The sequence below is a fragment of the Lissotriton helveticus genome, chromosome 2_2 (genome assembly GCF_964261635.1).
Source record: "Lissotriton helveticus chromosome 2_2, aLisHel1.1, whole genome shotgun sequence".
NCBI classification, from domain to species: domain Eukaryota; kingdom Metazoa; phylum Chordata; class Amphibia; order Caudata; family Salamandridae; genus Lissotriton; species Lissotriton helveticus.
Window position 1 is genome coordinate 504,139,340 of NC_136060.1, and position 16,896 is coordinate 504,156,235.

General features: G+C 46.9%; 1 protein-coding gene across 2 annotated transcripts in view; it reads left to right on the forward strand.

Annotated features, from left to right (window-relative positions):
- Positions 1 to 16,896, forward strand: part of PCGF1 (polycomb group ring finger 1) — a 248,410-nt gene that overhangs the window by 90,527 nt on the left and 140,987 nt on the right. For both annotated transcript variants that reach the window (XM_078679068.1, XM_078679069.1), the window contains exon 3: positions 12,191 to 12,343. In XM_078679068.1, coding sequence (XP_078535194.1) covers positions 12,191 to 12,343 — 153 coding nt within the window. The remainder of the gene's footprint in view (positions 1 to 12,190; positions 12,344 to 16,896) is intronic.

Sequence of the window (16,896 nt, forward strand, 5' to 3'; positions counted from 1 at the left end):
CCTGATACTTCTCCTTACCCACTGGTGATGTAGGATACTTCTCCTTACCCACTGGTGACCTACCCGTCCCACTCAGGATACTTCTCCTTACCCACTGGTGACCTACCCGTCCCACTCAGGATACTTCTCCTTACCCACTGGTGACCTACCCGTCCCACTCAGGATACTTCTCCTTACCCACTGGTGACCTACCCGTCCCACTCAGGATACTTCTCCTTACCCACTGGTGACCTACCCGTCCCACTCGGGATACTTCTCCTTACCCACTGGTGACGTACCCATCCCACTCGGGATACTTCTCCTTACCCACTGGTGAACTACCCGTACCACTCATGATACTTCTCCTTACCCACTGGTGACATACCCGTCCCACTCAGGATACTTCTCCTTACCCACTGGTGACGTACCCGTTCCACTCAGGATACTTCTCCTTACCCACTGGTGACGTACCCGTCCCACTCAGTATACTTCTCCTTACCCACTGGTGACCTACCCGTCCCACTCAGGTTACTTCTCCTTACCCACTGGTGACGTACCCAGGTCCCACTCAGGATACTTCTCCTTACCCACTGGTGAGGTACCCGTCCCACTCAGGATACTTCTCCTTACCCACTGGTGAGGTACCCGTCCCACTCACGATACTTCTCCTTACCCACTGGTGACGTACCCGTCCCACTCACGATACTTCTCCTTACCCACTGGTGACGTACCCGTCCCACTCACGATACTTTTCCTTACCCACTGGTGACGTACCCGTCCCACTCACGATACTTCTCCTTACCCACTGGTGACCTACCCGTCCCACTCCTGATACTTCTCCTTACCCACTGGTGACGTACCCAGTCCCACTCAGGATACTTCTCCTTACCCACTGGTGACGGACCCAGTCCCACTCCCGATACTTCTCCTTACCCACTGGTGACGTACCCGTCCCACTCCTGATACTTCTCCTTACCCACTGGTGATGTAGGATACTTCTCCTTACCCACTGGTGACCTACCCGTCCCACTCAGGATACTTCTCCTTACCCACTGGTGACCTACCCGTCCCACTCAGGATACTTCTCCTTACCCACTGGTGACGTACCCGTCCCACTCATGATACTTCTCCTTACCCACTGGTGACATACCCGTCCCACTCAGGATACTTCTCCTTACCCACTGGTGACCTACCCGTCCCACTCGGGATACTTCTCCTTACCCACTGGTGACGTACCCGTCCCACTCGGGATACTTCTCCTTACCCACTGGTGACGTACCCGTCCCACTCATGATACTTCTCCTTACCCACTGGTGACATACCCGTCCCACTCAGGATACTTCTCCTTACCCACTGGTGACGTACCCGTCCCACTCCGGATACTTCTCCTTACCCACTGGTGACCTACCCGTCCCACTCAGGATACTTCTCCTTACCCACTGGTGACCTACCCGTCCCACTCGGGATACTTCTCCTTACCCACTGGTGACAAACCCGTCCCACTCATGATACTTCTCCTTACCCACTGGTGACCTACCCGTCCCACTCAGGATACTTCTCCTTACCCACTGGTGACCTACCCGTCCCACTCAGGATACTTCTCCTTACCCACTTGTGACCTACCTGTCCCACTCAGGATACTTCTCCTTACCCACTGGTGACGTACCCGTCCCACTCCGGATACTTCTCCTTACCCACTGGTGACCTACCCGTCCCACTCAGGATACTTCTCCTTACCCACTGGTGACCTACCCGTCCCACTCGGGATACTTCTCCTTACCCACTGGTGACAAACCCGTCCCACTCATGATACTTCTCCTTACCCACTGGTGACCTACCCGTCCCACTCAGGATACTTCTCCTTACCCACTGGTGACGTACCCGTCCCACTCGGGATACTTCTCCTTACCCACTGGTGACGTACCCGTCCCACTCATGATACTTCTCCTTACCCACTGGTGACATACCCGTCCCACTCAGGATACTTCTCCTTACCCACTGGTGACCTACCCGTCCCACTCAGGATACTTCTCCTTACCCACTGGTGACCTACCCGTCCCACTCGGGATACTTCTCCTTACCCACTGGTGACCTACCCGTCCCACTCATGATACTTCTCCTTACCCACTGGTGACCTACCCGTCCCACTCAGGATACTTCTCCTTACCCACTGGTGACGTACCCGTCCCACTCGGGATACTTCTCCTTACCCACTGGTGACGTACCCGTCCCACTCATGATACTTCTCCTTACCCACTGGTGACATACCCGTCCCACTCAGGATACTTCTCCTTACCCACTGGTGACGTACCCGTCCCACTCAGGATACTTCTCCTTACCCACTGGTGACCTTCGCTACCCACTGACTTCCCAGATTGTTTCCAAAGTAAACAGTTCATTTGAATGTATCCTGGCCATGAAAACATCATCTGATTCTACCACCCCACCTCTGTCCAGGCCCTTCATGCCACGACACAGGAGCACCACAGATTCCCTGTCGATGAAAGCCAGCCATGGCCTGGTCTGGTGGGGGTTTCCGCCCTCAGTGGGCCTTTCCCTGGACATGAGGGGTCTCCAGGCTGAGTTTCTGCCCCCCCCCCCTCCAGACTTCATCCTCCTCTTTGAGGGATGTTTAGCTGATTTGCAAAGCGCTCAGAGGCTGCGTCTGACGCTCTGCTGTCTGGAGGTTAAACATCCCGTCACCGCGGTTCTCCGTTTCGACACCAGGTGGCAGCCTTGTTCCACTCTTGGTGGGTCACTGAGTGTGAGCTGGAATCATCTTGTTGGTATCTTTCCCTGTAATATTCCAGCACTGGAGTCAGCGTCGCAAAGACACCTCTTGGGCTATTTTGGGTACATTTGCAGTTGCCCCACAGTTCTTGGATCGGAGTTCATTACCCCAGCCAACATCCCCAAAACCGTTAGCTGCACCGAGGGCTCGATGGAGGCATAAACCGAAATCCGTTTAGGATTCTGAATCCTCCTCTAGGTGCGTCAGTGAAAAAAAATTCTGTGAGATGCATATTTATACGTCAACGTCGTCTACGTGAATTTCGTCCTCATGTTCAGATGCTTTAAGCATTCAGGCACTCTTGTCACAGTGCTTATTTTGAACAGGTGGTGGCCGGTACTCCGCACCCGCACCTAATTGTCAGCACGCATGCGTGTGCCAGTCTCCCACATGGTGGTGCTGTCTGGCTGATTTATAGTTGGCCACAGCAGGTAAATAATAATTGATTATAAATTAAAAATGACTTCCTTCCAGCTGAAGCCATTCTGTCAGCTTTTTTTTTTTGAGTTTGAAAAGCTTTATTGAGTTGAAGAAAACAATGTAAAACATCAGTACAATAGCACAAATAAAGAGCAATAGGAGTCAAAATAATTGTGGAGAATAGTGTGCCAATAAACAAGAAAGGCCCCAAAAGGGGAGAGCGTTATACAAAGAGAAAATGCTTTTATAACTTCATTTTGTGGGGAAGGAGGAGAGGAAGAAAGGGGGGGAAAAAAGGGGGATGGAAGGGGAACAGCAATAGAAAAATGTATGGTAAGAGAAATAAAGAGGTATGAAATACAGAAGTTCCCAGTGATAATAATAACCGTAATACTAAATATAACAATAACGTGATCAAGAGGCACTTTTAGATAAAAAGTCTGTTAAAGGGGACCAAAGTAAATCACGTTTTATCAACAATGGAATAGAAGAAGCACATGCACGATCTAGTCTATGATGATGGCAGAGCAAATTCCACCAAGCGTTGTAAACCACGTTTGTAGTGTCTTTCCAATTAGTTGTTATAATTTAAAAAGCGATAGCGATGCAAAGATCAATAAATTTACGAGTATGGAGTGGGATATCCCAAACTGGGGCCAAACCACCCAGGAATACAGAAGAAATAACAAAGGGAACATTAGTAGATAAAATCTTATTAAGAGTAGACCAAATGTGGGACCACATAAGTTGGACCTTAGGACAAAGAAAAAACATGTGAACAAAGTCACCAGGAGTACATGAACAGGACCAACACTTCTTAGTGTCTAACAATTTAAATTTAAACAAATCACAGGGAGTGTAAAATAATCTATTATAAAAAAATAAAGGGTTTGTGTGGTACTAGCGGAACGAGAGGTGGAATGAAGTTTGGACCAAATAGAATCCCAGGTAAGTGAGGGGAAAGTGTGATTGAGGTCCGATTCCCAGGTAAGTTCAAGATTAGTTTTAGGCCTGTCAAGTGAGGGAGAAAGTAATTTATAAATAGCAGAGGTCTTAAGGGGAACCTGAAAGTTAGGTGGAGAGGCAAGGAGGGGAGGTGAAGAGGATGAAGGATTATTGTGTAGGATAATAGTCGATAGTTTGGGCAGAAGTTCATGAAAGTGTGTGCAGTATTTGTTAGAGATACCGAAGGAATCACGAAGTGCTGGAAAGGGTAATAAGGAATTGTCAGAAATAAGATGTTGGTAAGTGAGAATTCCTTTGTCAATCCATTCCTTCCAAAAGAGCGCACGTTTGCGTAATTTAAGAGATTTATTATACCAAAGTGGGGTATTCATATGAAGAGTAGATGGTACAGAGAATGATCGAAAAAGGGCAAGGGTTAAAGCTTTGGAGTGTTTAAAAATAGGAGAAAGTAGCTTGGGAGGTGGTTGAGAGAGATTGGAGGCAATAAGGAAAGAGAAGGGGTGAAGTTGAGGCAATTCCAGAGAGCTCCAAGCCGTAGTAGGAGGAGACGAGGATTCAAGAAGAAGAGGCCAAATTTGCTTTAGAGTAAAAGCAGAATGAAAGCGTGAGATATTGGGGAAGTTAACACCACCAAGATGTTTAGGTTGTTGAAGACGGAGGAGAGAGTCTCTAGCCCTACGCTTATTCCACAGGATTTTGGAAAAAAGACTATTGATAGACTTAAAAAAGAAATGGAGGAGAAAGATAGGAAGCATGGAGAGACAGAAGTTCACAATAGGAAGGAGCATCATTTTAATAGTAGAGAGACGGCCCCACCAGGAAAGAAAAAGAGGGGACCAACGTTCTATAAAAGAAGAACGCTTTTTAAGGATATCGGAGTGATTAATTTTGATAGTTTCTCTAATAGTGTTAGCATATAAAACGCCAAGACATTTGATAGAACCAGAGTTCCATTGGAAACCAGAACCCTGAAACATGTGAGGAAGACAAAATTTATTGAGGGGAAGGACTTCAGTTTTATCTATATTTAGTTTATATCTAGAAACCGAGGAATAATCATGTAATAAAGAAAAGAAAGCGGGAAGGGCAACAGCAGGGTTAGAAATGTAAAGCAAAATATCGTCTGCATAAGCAGTAAACTTAATCTCAACATCTTTATAAAGAAAGCCAGAATAGGAAGGGGATTGTCGAATTTTCTCAAGGAAAGGTTCGAGTGCCAGAATAAAGAGAAGGGGGGAAAGTGGACAGCCTTGTCTGGTTCCTCTATGAAGGGGAAAATAATCAGATTGCATACCATTAATCCATATAGAAGTGGAAGGAGAAGAATAAAGCAACTGAACAAATTTAAGAAAAGTGGGACTGAAACCGTGCCAGCGAAGGGCGCCAAACATAAAATCCCAGTTGACACGGTCAAATGCCTTCTCGGTGTCTAGAGTAATGGCAGCCAAGGGATTGTCCATTTTAGCAGAAAGATGAATGATATTAAGGAGGGTTCTAGAATTGTCTGTAATGGATCTTCCCTTAACAAAGCCGGATTGATGAATGTTAACCAAATCGGGGACAATGGAACCAATCCGTAAAGCCAGAATTTTCGCATACAATTTACAATCAGTATTAATGAGGGAGATGGGTCGGTAATTTTTACATAGGGAAGGGTCCTTATCTTTCTTGGGGAGAAGGACTAGCATAGCCTGCGAAAAAGAACCTTTAGATTCACCAGAGGAGAGAAAATGGTTAATTAACTGAAGAAAATGAGGAATCAAGATAGATTTAAATTGAAGAAAGAAACGAACAGTAAAGCCATCAGGGCCTGGTGTCTTATCTTTGGGGAGAAGAGAGAGAGCAGCAAGAATTTCCTTTTCCGAAATCGGGGCATCAAGAGAAGAGAAATCCAACAAAGGATTAGGAGATTTAGCGACAGAATTAAAGAAAGAGTCTAATTGCTCTGCAGAGGGGGAAGACTCAGGAGTATAAAGAGAAGAGTAAAATTGAACAAAGCAATCCAGAATTTTGGCGTCAGAAGACTGGAGCGAGCCTTGTGAATCCTTAATCGAGACTATTTTCGATTTCTGTTTTTTAATTTTGAGATAATTTGCCAGAGCCCTACCAGCTTTATTACGACCACCATATATCTTCGCATTAAATTGAAGAAGCTGATTGGAGGCCGATTTCCAGGAATGTTTATTAAATTGCAGTTTAGCGGAAATGAGAGAGGACAGAGAGTCAGGAGAGTTGGAAGTGTAGTAAAGATGTTTTAGTTCTTTAATGCGTTTTAGATAGGAGGTAGCTTGGGATAGCGTTTTCTTTTTTTTACGTGAAACAAAGTCAATAATACAACCCCGAGCAGTGGCCTTGAAAGCATCCCAAAGAAAATGAAAGTTAGAGGTGGAATGTAAGTTAGTAGTGAAAAAGTCATCCATGAAATGAGTGAAGTGTTCAATGAAAGTGGGATCAAGTAAAAGGGAGTTGTTAAAGCGCCATCTGCGGGCCTGAGGTGTGGGAGAGGGGTAATCCATATCTAAAATAACTGGGGCATGATCTGAGATGAGGATAGAGCCTAATTCTGAGTTGGTCATAAATTGGAAAGCATGGTGGGAGAGAAAAATATAATCAATACGGGAGAGGGAATTATGCACAGGAGAAAAAAAGGAAAAGTCCAGTGAGTCAGGGTGGGACAACCTCCATGAATCTATAAGGCCTCTGGAGGAGATGGCTTTGTGAAAGGACTTTTGCATTTTGTTGGGAATGTAGCGAGCTTGTGATTTGCGGTCCAAAAAAGGGTCCATCAATTGATTACAATCTCCCCAACAATCAAATCCTCATTAGCATTAGAAGAGAGAAGGGAGGAGAAATCATTCCAAAAGGAAGAATCAATGCCATTCGGACCATAGACATTACAGAGAGAGAGATGAACATCATTAACAATGCAATCAAGGAGCAGCCACCTGCCATTAGTGTCAATAGTTTCATTTAAAATTTGAACAGACAACGCTTTATGAAATAAAATAACAACACCATTTTTGTGATTAATAGCAGGAGAGCAAAAAACATCCCCAACCCATTGTCTACGTAACATCGATAACTCTTGAGTAGAAAGATGTGTTTCTTGTAAAAAGGCAATTTGACATTTTAAACGAGCAAGATGAGATAAGACACGTTGTTTCTTGATAGGGTTACGAAGACCCTTAACATTCCAGGAAATGAGTCGGAAACTTTTCATATGAGGAGATTAAAGGAAAGTAAAAAGAGAGTAAAACAGGTAAAAAGAGAGAATACATGGAGAAAATGGCAAGGAGAGATGAAAACGATGAAGTAAAAAGAAGAACGATGGAAATAGTAGAGGAGCCCAAGTAGAGCGAGCAAAAGGAAAAAGGCAGCAAGGCCATCATAGGAAGGTGAGATGAGAAGAAGTGAAGAGATAAAAATGGAGGAGAAAGGGAAGGAATGACTAACATCACAGTGCCAAAAGAAAGGAGGAAAGGAGCAAAGTAAGGTGGATAAAGTTGAAAAAGCCGAACAGGGTAAAAAAAGGAAAGGGAAAGAGAAGAAAGTGAAGCAAGAAGGAGCCAAAAGCAACCCAAAAGAAGACAGCAAAAAGAAGGACGGCAAAAAGAACCAAGGTGGTTCTAGCCATACAGAACATGTAACAGAGAAAAACAATGAGGTGAGAGCGGGAGCAGCAATAAAAGACGACCGAAAAGAAGGGAAGAAGTCGAAAACACAGTCCAAGGAATGAAAGAGAAAGAACCAAAGGAGAGAGGAAAAAATGCACGGAGAACCTGGGACTGAGAACGACATAAGAACAAATGAAGGAGACTTACCAAACAGATATGCAGGAAAAAACAGCATACTGGGATGACGGAGACGTACGATAAAACAAAACAATGCAGAGGAGGACTTTCGAAACATCAGGAAACGCACCTAAGAAATAAAGGAGAGCAAAAAAAAAAAAGTGAGGTGATGTGAGGAGAAACAACAAGCCATAACAGACAATAAAAGAAACACAGAAAGGAAACAATAAAAGAGAAAAAAAAATAATAAAAATTAGGAGCTGCTTTGTTCCATGGAGTCCTCTCTGTGGAAGTGGATGAATTTGCGGAGGTCAGCCGGGTCTTCGAAACTGTAGGACCGTTCCTTGTAGGTAACTTTGAAAAAACAAGGATGAATCAAGCCGTATCTGGCGTTCATGGATCGAAGTGTAGGCCGCAGATCCAGGAATTCCTTACGACGCGCCGCTGTCTGTTTGGAGACATCCTGAGAGAAAAAAAGTTTATGGCCGGACCATATCAGTTGCTTGTGTTGTTTAGCTGAGTGAAGTATAGTCATAAGGTCGGAGTAGAGGAGAAAATAGGCGATGATACCACGAGGTTTCGATGAAGTGGAAGATTGTTTGGGACCCAGACGGTGAGCTCGTTGAATATTGGCATCCACATGTTTCGGCAGGCCAAGTATCGGTAAAACTTGTTGTTTCAGGAATAAAATGATGTCCGACCCTTCAGAAATTTCCGGAACACCATAAATACGAAGGTTGTTGCGTCTATTACGATTTTCCAAATCCTCAGACGTCTTCTTGAGGACTTGGATCTCTTTGGTGAGGGTATCCACCTTGGCAACAACATCTTGTGCGTCACTGATTTTCTGTTCAACTTCGGTGACACGTTTATCAAGGTTGGACCACTTATCGTCCAGCCTTTGCAATGTAGCAGTGGTGTCCGCTATAAAAGGGCGGATTAATTTGAGTTCCTCCATTAAATCCTCAAGGGTAACAGGAAGAGGAGATTTGGAGGGAGATGGTGGGTCCTTCTTGAGGCGTTTGCCCACAGGAACAGAGTCTTTGTGTGTAGCGGTAGCCACATTAGAGGCCTTAGAGGCGTATCCGTGCTCCATGATGTAAAGGCCTGAGAGAGGAACAGCTTGAGGTAAAGAAGGAGCGACGGAATATGGTGAAAGGCTGCAAAGTCTTCTGCAGAAAATAACTGAGACTGTGAAAAATGGAGACCACCGTCAAGGAGAGTCAAACTGGATATCAACAGAGCGCAAAAATGAAGAAATGATGCGTGCGGAGGAAGCAGAAAAGCAACTGCGCACAGACAAGTCAAAAGTTGAGGAGAGAAAAAACTGAAGCGGAGGTCCAGCAAGCCGAGGAGGAGCAAAAAGGACTCAAAACGACATATTAGATGTCAAATAATCATGGAAGCACTGCAAAATTGAAGGAGCAAAGCCAGGAGACAAGAAGCATCAGCAGGTAGAAAAATAGAATAATTGGAGAAAAAAATCACCAAAAAAAAGATGAAAAAAAACAACAAAATGGCGGCCGTTTCCGAGGAGAAAGCATTCGTGCAAATTCTGGCCTGAAAAAACCAAGTAGGCGTACAGAAACATACCCAGTTGTGGAGGGGCAGTTCCGACGCTCAAATCAGCCGTTTTCGGCAAGAAACGCAGCCCAGAAGCGGTCCCTTCATGTACAAAGCGCCGCCGAAATCGCGGAGCTCAGGGGGGAGCGGCCATCTTGTTTGCCGCGTCGCGCGCCCTCCATTCCGTCAGCTTTGAAGGCCCGAAATAGTCCGAAATATCACACTTTTGCGAGGGTTAGTAGTTGTGATGTTACTATCATTGGCAGCGCTGGCGGGGGCAGTGTGTGGTGCCAGCTGCAGTGGCCTCCTGACGACAGCCCTGGCACTTTTTTTTTTTACAATTGAAGCACTCTGTTGTCATCCACAATGTCCACTTCTGCGGAGGAGGGAGATGAGGAAAGGTGGAGGGGGCAGTGGGGAGGAGTGTTTCTTGCTGATCTATGCTCCCCATAGCTATCACCTCCTCATCTTTCACCCCCTCCCCTTCAGATCTTCCAGTGAGGTGAGCCGCCCGCACCCCGAGTCGCCCTGTCTTTTGTGGGTACACTGCACTGGCAACGAAGCGGTTGTAGACCGCTGAAGTGGGGTCATGCAGCGTCACCAGGACCTCTGGGCAGCACGGAGGCAGCCTGACGCCGGCCGCATCTTGTAAAAACCCAACTGGACGTTTCTTGTTTGTCTCCTTCGACGGCTCTCTTGTAATGTCGAGGGACTCCTCGTCCTTTGGGTGATTTTATAATACCCTTGTTACTTATTTCTGAAATCATGAGCTTGAAATTGTTACAAGGCTCTGTTTATAGTCCAAAATGAAGAGGGGGGGACCAGTTTTTACTTTTTATTTCATTTTTCCGTCGTAAAATCCATCTGTGTTGGAACTGGCCCTTTTTGCAGGGTTATCCCCAAAGGTTTTGCCTTCCTCCTGTATTTTTCTGACTTGCTTTTGTTGGTTTTCTGACTCTGGGCACTTTACCACTGCTGATAAGTGCTAAAGTGCATGTGCTCTCTCCTGTAAACGTGGTAAGATTGGTCTACACCTGTTTGGCATATTTAATTTACCTGTAAGTCCATTGTGCAGTGGTATATACCCAGGGCCTGTGAATTAAATGCCACTTCTGGGCCTGCAACGCTGCTTGCACCACCCACAGAAATAGCCTTTCTAACCTGCCTCTGCAGGACCTGCCTGCGCAGTTTACTGCCACAGTGATGTGACATTTAAAGTGTTGGCCACGTCTGAAGCGCCCCTTTTACTACATATCCGCTTAACCGCGGCGCAAATTCCGCCACGGTGCGGCGGTTTGATCAAGTGGGCGGGCCGTGTCGGCCCACAAACGTGCGCAGCACTACAGAGGTAGTGCTCGCAACGGCCATTGGCTGACAGAAGCAGCAAAGGGGATATAGGTCCCCTCTATGGTAGGCCCTAGGTATCCCTAGGGGCAGGGTGCTGTGCAGGTGAAGGTAGGACATGTGCCTTTGTTGTGTGGCATGTCCTGGTAGTGACAAACAGCCTATTTGGTTTCTCATTCCTGTTAGGGGGAAATCGCCTTTACAACGAGGATTGAACCACGTTGTGCCTTTACAACGCATTTTTTTGCACGCATGTTTATACCACGTGTATGTTTTTACAACACATGCCTTTACTACGCATTTAAGGTAAGTTGGGGGGCCCAATAAATTGTGTGTGTGTATGTATATATGTGTGTAATAGAGCTTAATGCGTGGCAATGGCATATATTGTACAAAACTTATGACTTCAAAAAAAGAAAAAAAAAAGCGGAGTAAAAAATGCATGGTTGAAACTTGCAATGTATTTCCCAGTGTTGCTCAAGACGTACAACCCTGTGAGGCTGCTCCTCTCCTAGCTTTGCATTGGGATTGCCCTGATATCTTCATAGCCATGAATTTTGTATTGTGTTTCTAACAAATGAAGTCTGAAGAATAATAACACAAAAGAATAATGGAAGGATATTTTTTCCAGTATTCTGAAGGCTCATTGGATTAATTTGGCAGATTCTTTCTCGTTCTTTAATCATAAATTATGATATATTACTGTACTTCTTGAAACTGCATTTTTGATCATTGGTGTGTGCAGAGGTAATCTGTTTCTCATGAAGAAATGTAAGAAGTCCTTGATTTGTGCTGCAATTAATACGAACTACTTTCTAAAATCCAAGCTTTGTAGCGCCTACTTCAGAATGAGATTACGCTACGCTAGCCTCGTTCAGTAATTATGAATTCTTACATTGAGTTACCTAGCCATACCTGCAAGAATACTAAGGTGGTAGTGGTCTTAATGCAGACAAGAAAAAATGACGGCAAACGATTCATAAAATGCAACAGCGTACATTAAGAAGCACAGGGGCGCCAGCGATTTCATAGTAAACAGATATGCATTAAGGCAGCTATATGGATGACTTCACTTTCTCTCCTGCAGGTTAGTCTTTGAATGTGTGTTGTACACAACGTATGTAGCAATGATTGACATTAGTTTGTGTGAAGTCTGAACTGGGCAAGTTAGTCTATAACTTGAGAACGGATACAATGATGGTTACTTTTGAATGCACTAGATGTCACTTGCTTATTAAGGTCCCTGTTATTCGCTTTCCTGTCTCTCTGTCCTGCCAATACTTGATTTTTGCTGGTTTTTTTCTCTCTAATTCCACCCTTTGCTCTGTTTTTCCAGTCTGTAAAAGCTGCATCGTGAAGTACCTACAAACTAGTAAATACTGTCCCATGTGCAACATCAAGATTCACGAAACACAGCCGCTGCTCAACCTGAAACTGGACCGGGTCATGCAGGACATCGTGTACAAGCTGGTACCAGGCCTGCAGGAGAGTAAGTACCAACACAGGAGCTGGATTTGTAGCGGAGTGAGGGCTCGCGCTGCATCCAGGTGTGTGGCGGAGTGAGGGCTCACTCTGGATCCAGGCGTTTGCACGAGTGGGGGCTCACTCTGGATCGTGGTGTGTGGCGGAGTGAGGGCTCACTCTGGATCCAGGTGTGTGGCGGAGTGAGGGCTCTCTCTGGATCCCTGTGTGTGGCGGAGTGAGGGCTCTCTCTGGATCCCTGTGTGTGGCGGAGTGAGGGCTCTCTCTGGATCCCTGTGTGTGGCGGAGTGAGGGCTCACTCTGGATCCAGGTGTGTGGCAGAGTGAGGGCTCACTCTGGATCCAGGTGTGTGGCGGAATGAGGGCTCTCTCTGGATCCAGGTGTGTGGCGGAGTGAGGGCTCTCTCTGGATCGTTGTGTGTGGCGGAGTGAGGGCTCTCTGGATCCAGGTGTGTGGCGGAGTGAGGGCTCACTCTGGATCCAGGTGTGTGGCGGAGTGAGGGCTCACACTGCATCCGGGTTTGTAGTGGAGTGAGGGCTGAATCTGGATCCGGGTGTGTGGTGGAGTGAGGGCTCACACTGCATCCGGGTTTGTAGTGGAGTGAGGGCTGAATCTGGATCCGGGTGTGTGGTGGAGTGAGGGCTCACACTGCATCCGGGTTTGTAGTGGAGTGAGGGCTGAATCTGGATCCGGGTGTGTGGTGGAGTGAGGGCTCACACTGCATCCGGGTTTGTAGTGGAGTGAGGGCTGAATCTGGATCCGGGTGTGTGGTGGAGTGAGGGCTCACTCTGGATCCAGGTATTATGTTATGTTATGTTAATTGGTTCTTGTATAGCGCTGGTTCACCATCAGGTCTCTTCGCGCTTCTAGAGGAGAAAGTTACAACAGACAGTGCGTGTGAGCTAGTGTGGGCAGGCTTATTTTGTGGTCAATGCCTCCAAAAACAAAATAGTCTTAATTTTTTTCGTAAACGAAAGGAGGGCAGGTTCCTTGCGCAGATTTCCGGGTACATTGTTCCGGAGCTGTGGAATCAAAGTGGAAAAGGCTATCCCTCCTTTGCGGGCCGAGTGAAACCGGGGGATGACCAAATGGCAGGCTGCAGAGGAACGGACAGTCCGAGCAGGAATATAGCTCATCAAACGATCCCTGATGTATGCTGGGGCCTGACCATAGATGGCCTTGTGGGCAATGCAGAGGCCCTTGAAAGATGCTCACTGCCTGATAGATAGACATTGTAATTTAGAGAGCAGTGGAGAGGCATGAGTCCGTCTAGATAGATCGAAAATGAGGCGCGCCGCATTGTTCTGCACAACCTGTAATCTTCTTATTAATTTCCAGGGGAGGCCGATGTAAAGGGCATTCCCGTAGTCCAACCTGGACAATATTGTGCCTGAAACAATGACCTGGAGGGAGATAGTAGTGAGGAGAGGGACAAGTTTCCACAAGCACCTCCATATCCCTGTACAGGTACCAACCACTGCCGACACTTGATTGTTCATAGAGAGGTCGGCGTCGATTTTGATGCCCAGGCTTCTAACCACTGGGACTGGGGTAGGGATGACTCCTAGTTCCCGCGGCCAAAACAGGTCACACCATGGGCAGTTGGTGTGTGGAACAGCCAAGATTTCCGTCTTATCTGGATTTATTTTAAGTGAATTGTCAGTCATCCAGCTCACTGTAAAACGCAGCACCTCTTGTACGTGTTCCTGATTAGCACTGGAGTTGTTAATCCGCACAAGTAGCTGGGTGTCGTCTGCATAATTGAAGACCTGGCAATCCAATTGAGCCAGACTCTCCACCAGCGGTTGAAGATATAGATTAAAGAGCAGGGGCGACAACGCCAAACCCTGCGGGACACCACATATCATGGAACCGGTGATCGATACCTGATCACCTAACTGTATCCTCTGCGTCTGGTTAGTCAAGAAGGATTCAAGCCATTGATAGGCAGGTCCCTCTACACCCACATTAGCAAGGCGGGACAGGAGGGTGTGCAGTGGAGTAAGGGCTCTCTCTGGATCAGGGTGTGTGGCGGAGTGAGGGCTCTCTCTGGATCAGGGTGTGTGGCGGAGTGAGGGCTCTCTCTGGATCAGGGTGTGTGGCGGAGTGAGGGCTCTCTCTGGATCGGGGTGTTTGGCGGAGTGAGGGCTCTGTTATGTTATGTTATGTTAAAAAGTATTTATTGAGCGCACTGCCACCGATTGGTTTCCTGGCGCTAGGATAAACAGAGAACGGAGCCTGAGGGCGTGAGGATAGGGCAATCAGTGATACGCTTGTTTAAAAAGCCACGTTTTTAAAGCTTTCCTAAAGGACATGAGATCCGGGCATGATCTGATCTCAAAGGGGAAAGTATTCCAGAGGCGAGATGCAAGAACAGCAAATCTGCAACCACCAGAGCATTTGCGTTTCAAGGCAGGTGTCTGGAGGAGGGCTTGGTGCGCGGAACGCAGATTGCGGGAGGGGGTGTGCCTGGTGATGAGATTATCTATGAATTTAGGGCTTTTGCAGTGAAGAGATTTAAAAATCATGCAGCCGGTTTTGAAGGAACAACGTTGGGCTAGGGGGAGCCAGTGAAGGTCCCTAAGCAGAGGAGAAGCTGAGTGCCATCTGGGTTGCGCAGTGATCAGCCTGGCTGCATGGTTCTGGACCATCTGGAGGCGCTTCAATAGGTATAGGGGTAGGCCTAGATAGATAGAGTTTGCATAATCCAGGTGGGACAAAACCGTGGTAATCACCACCTGGGTCATGGCTGCTGGAGTGAAAAAGCGTCGCACCTTCCGGATTTTCCTGAGCTGGAAAAAACACTTGGAGACCACTTGACCCACTTGAGTTTTTAAGGAGAGGTCGCTGTTCAGGGTCACTCCGAGTGTCTTTACGGCAGGGGAAGGGGAAGGGAATGGGGCTTTGCCCATATCGGGTGGCCAATAGTGAGGACCCCAGAATTTGGCACTGTCCCCTGTAAGCACCAGCTCGGTTTTTCCCGGGTTTAGTTTTAGGTGGTTTTGGTTCATCCAGGTTTGGATGAACCGCATGGTAGACTGGAAATGAGAGATGGAGAGTGTGGAGTTGTCAACCGTAAAGAGCAATTGCAGGTCGTCTGCGTAGTTAAATACTGATACCTGCATGTCTCTTAAGGCCTGGATTAACGGAAGAATGTAGATGTTAAACAGGTGGGGTGACCATGATGAACCCTGAGGGACTCCACAGGTAATGGCCCGTTTAGGGCCGACCAGAGTACCAAGGCGGACCGACTGGGAGCGATTCTCCAGAAAGGACTTCAACCAACAGGCAGCTAGGCCCCTGATGCCAGCCTGGTTGACACGGTCGATCAAAATATCATGGTCGACCGTGTCAAAAGCGGCCGACAGATCTAAGTGCACCAGGGCCTGAGGAGAATGTCTGTCAGCGCAGTCACGGAGAGAGTCTAGGACCGCAACTACCACTGCCTCTGTTGAGTGGGCAGGGCGAAAACCTGCCTGGTGGGGATTCAGACAGTTGGAGCTCTCCAAAAAGTTGGATAGGTGTTTCGCCACGTGGGCTTCCAAAACTTTAGCCAAAAAAGGGAGCAAAGAGATTGGCCGGTAGTTTGCCATGCAGGAGGAGTCCGCCCCAGGTTTCTTCAGAAGTGGGATGACTGTTGCCTCCTTGAATGCAAGGGGTACTAGGCCAGAAGTGAGAGAGGCGTTCAATAGGGTATGAGCCGGCATGGGGACGGAGGACAGACACTCTTTGAGGATGTAGGGGGGGCATTTATCAGAGGGTGCCCCAGACTTGACTCTTGTCAGTAACTCTAAGAATTGCTCAGAGGTCATGGTGGGAAACCAATTTAGTGTGTCCTTGATGGTGGGGGAATGGTGAACATAGGGAATAACACTTGAGGAACCGGGAATGCTCGCTTTGATGTCCACAATTTTATCAATAAAATAAGTGTTGAGGGCATCACAGAAGGTCTGGGTTGGAACCACCTTAGGGCGGACGCTGTCTAAGTCAGTCAGCTCATTTAAGATTAAGAAGGTATCCTTGGGTTTGTTAACTGAGTTTAGAATACGGGAGGAAAAATAAGCAGATTTAGTGACGAGAATGGCCTTCATGTATTCCTTCCTGGCCACGATGAACTCAGATTTTAAGTCAGGGGAATAACAGCGGCGCCACTTTCGCTCAAGTTGGCGCAAAGAAAGTTTCTTAGCTTTTAGGTCTTGGGAGAACCAACGCTGAGCGTCAGCTCGCCGGGCCAATTTGATGTCTTTATAGGGTGCATGAATGTTACTTGCATGTTGGAGCCAACCCGCCAAGTTGGACTCGGCAGAATTAATATCAGAGTGTGGAAGAGGGATCGTATTGTTTAGTGTTTTTATGAATTCTGATTTGTCAAGTGTTTTCCATTTCCTTGCCCTGCAACCAGTTGGAGCGGTGAGTGATTTAGTAGCAGACCAGGTAAGTTCAAATTTAAGGAAAAAATGGTCTGACCAAAGGCAAGGGATGGTGAGTGGGAATGTGTTAAGCGGAAAGTTGGACCACATGTGGTCGAGAATGTGACCTTTACAGTGGGTAGGCGAGAGA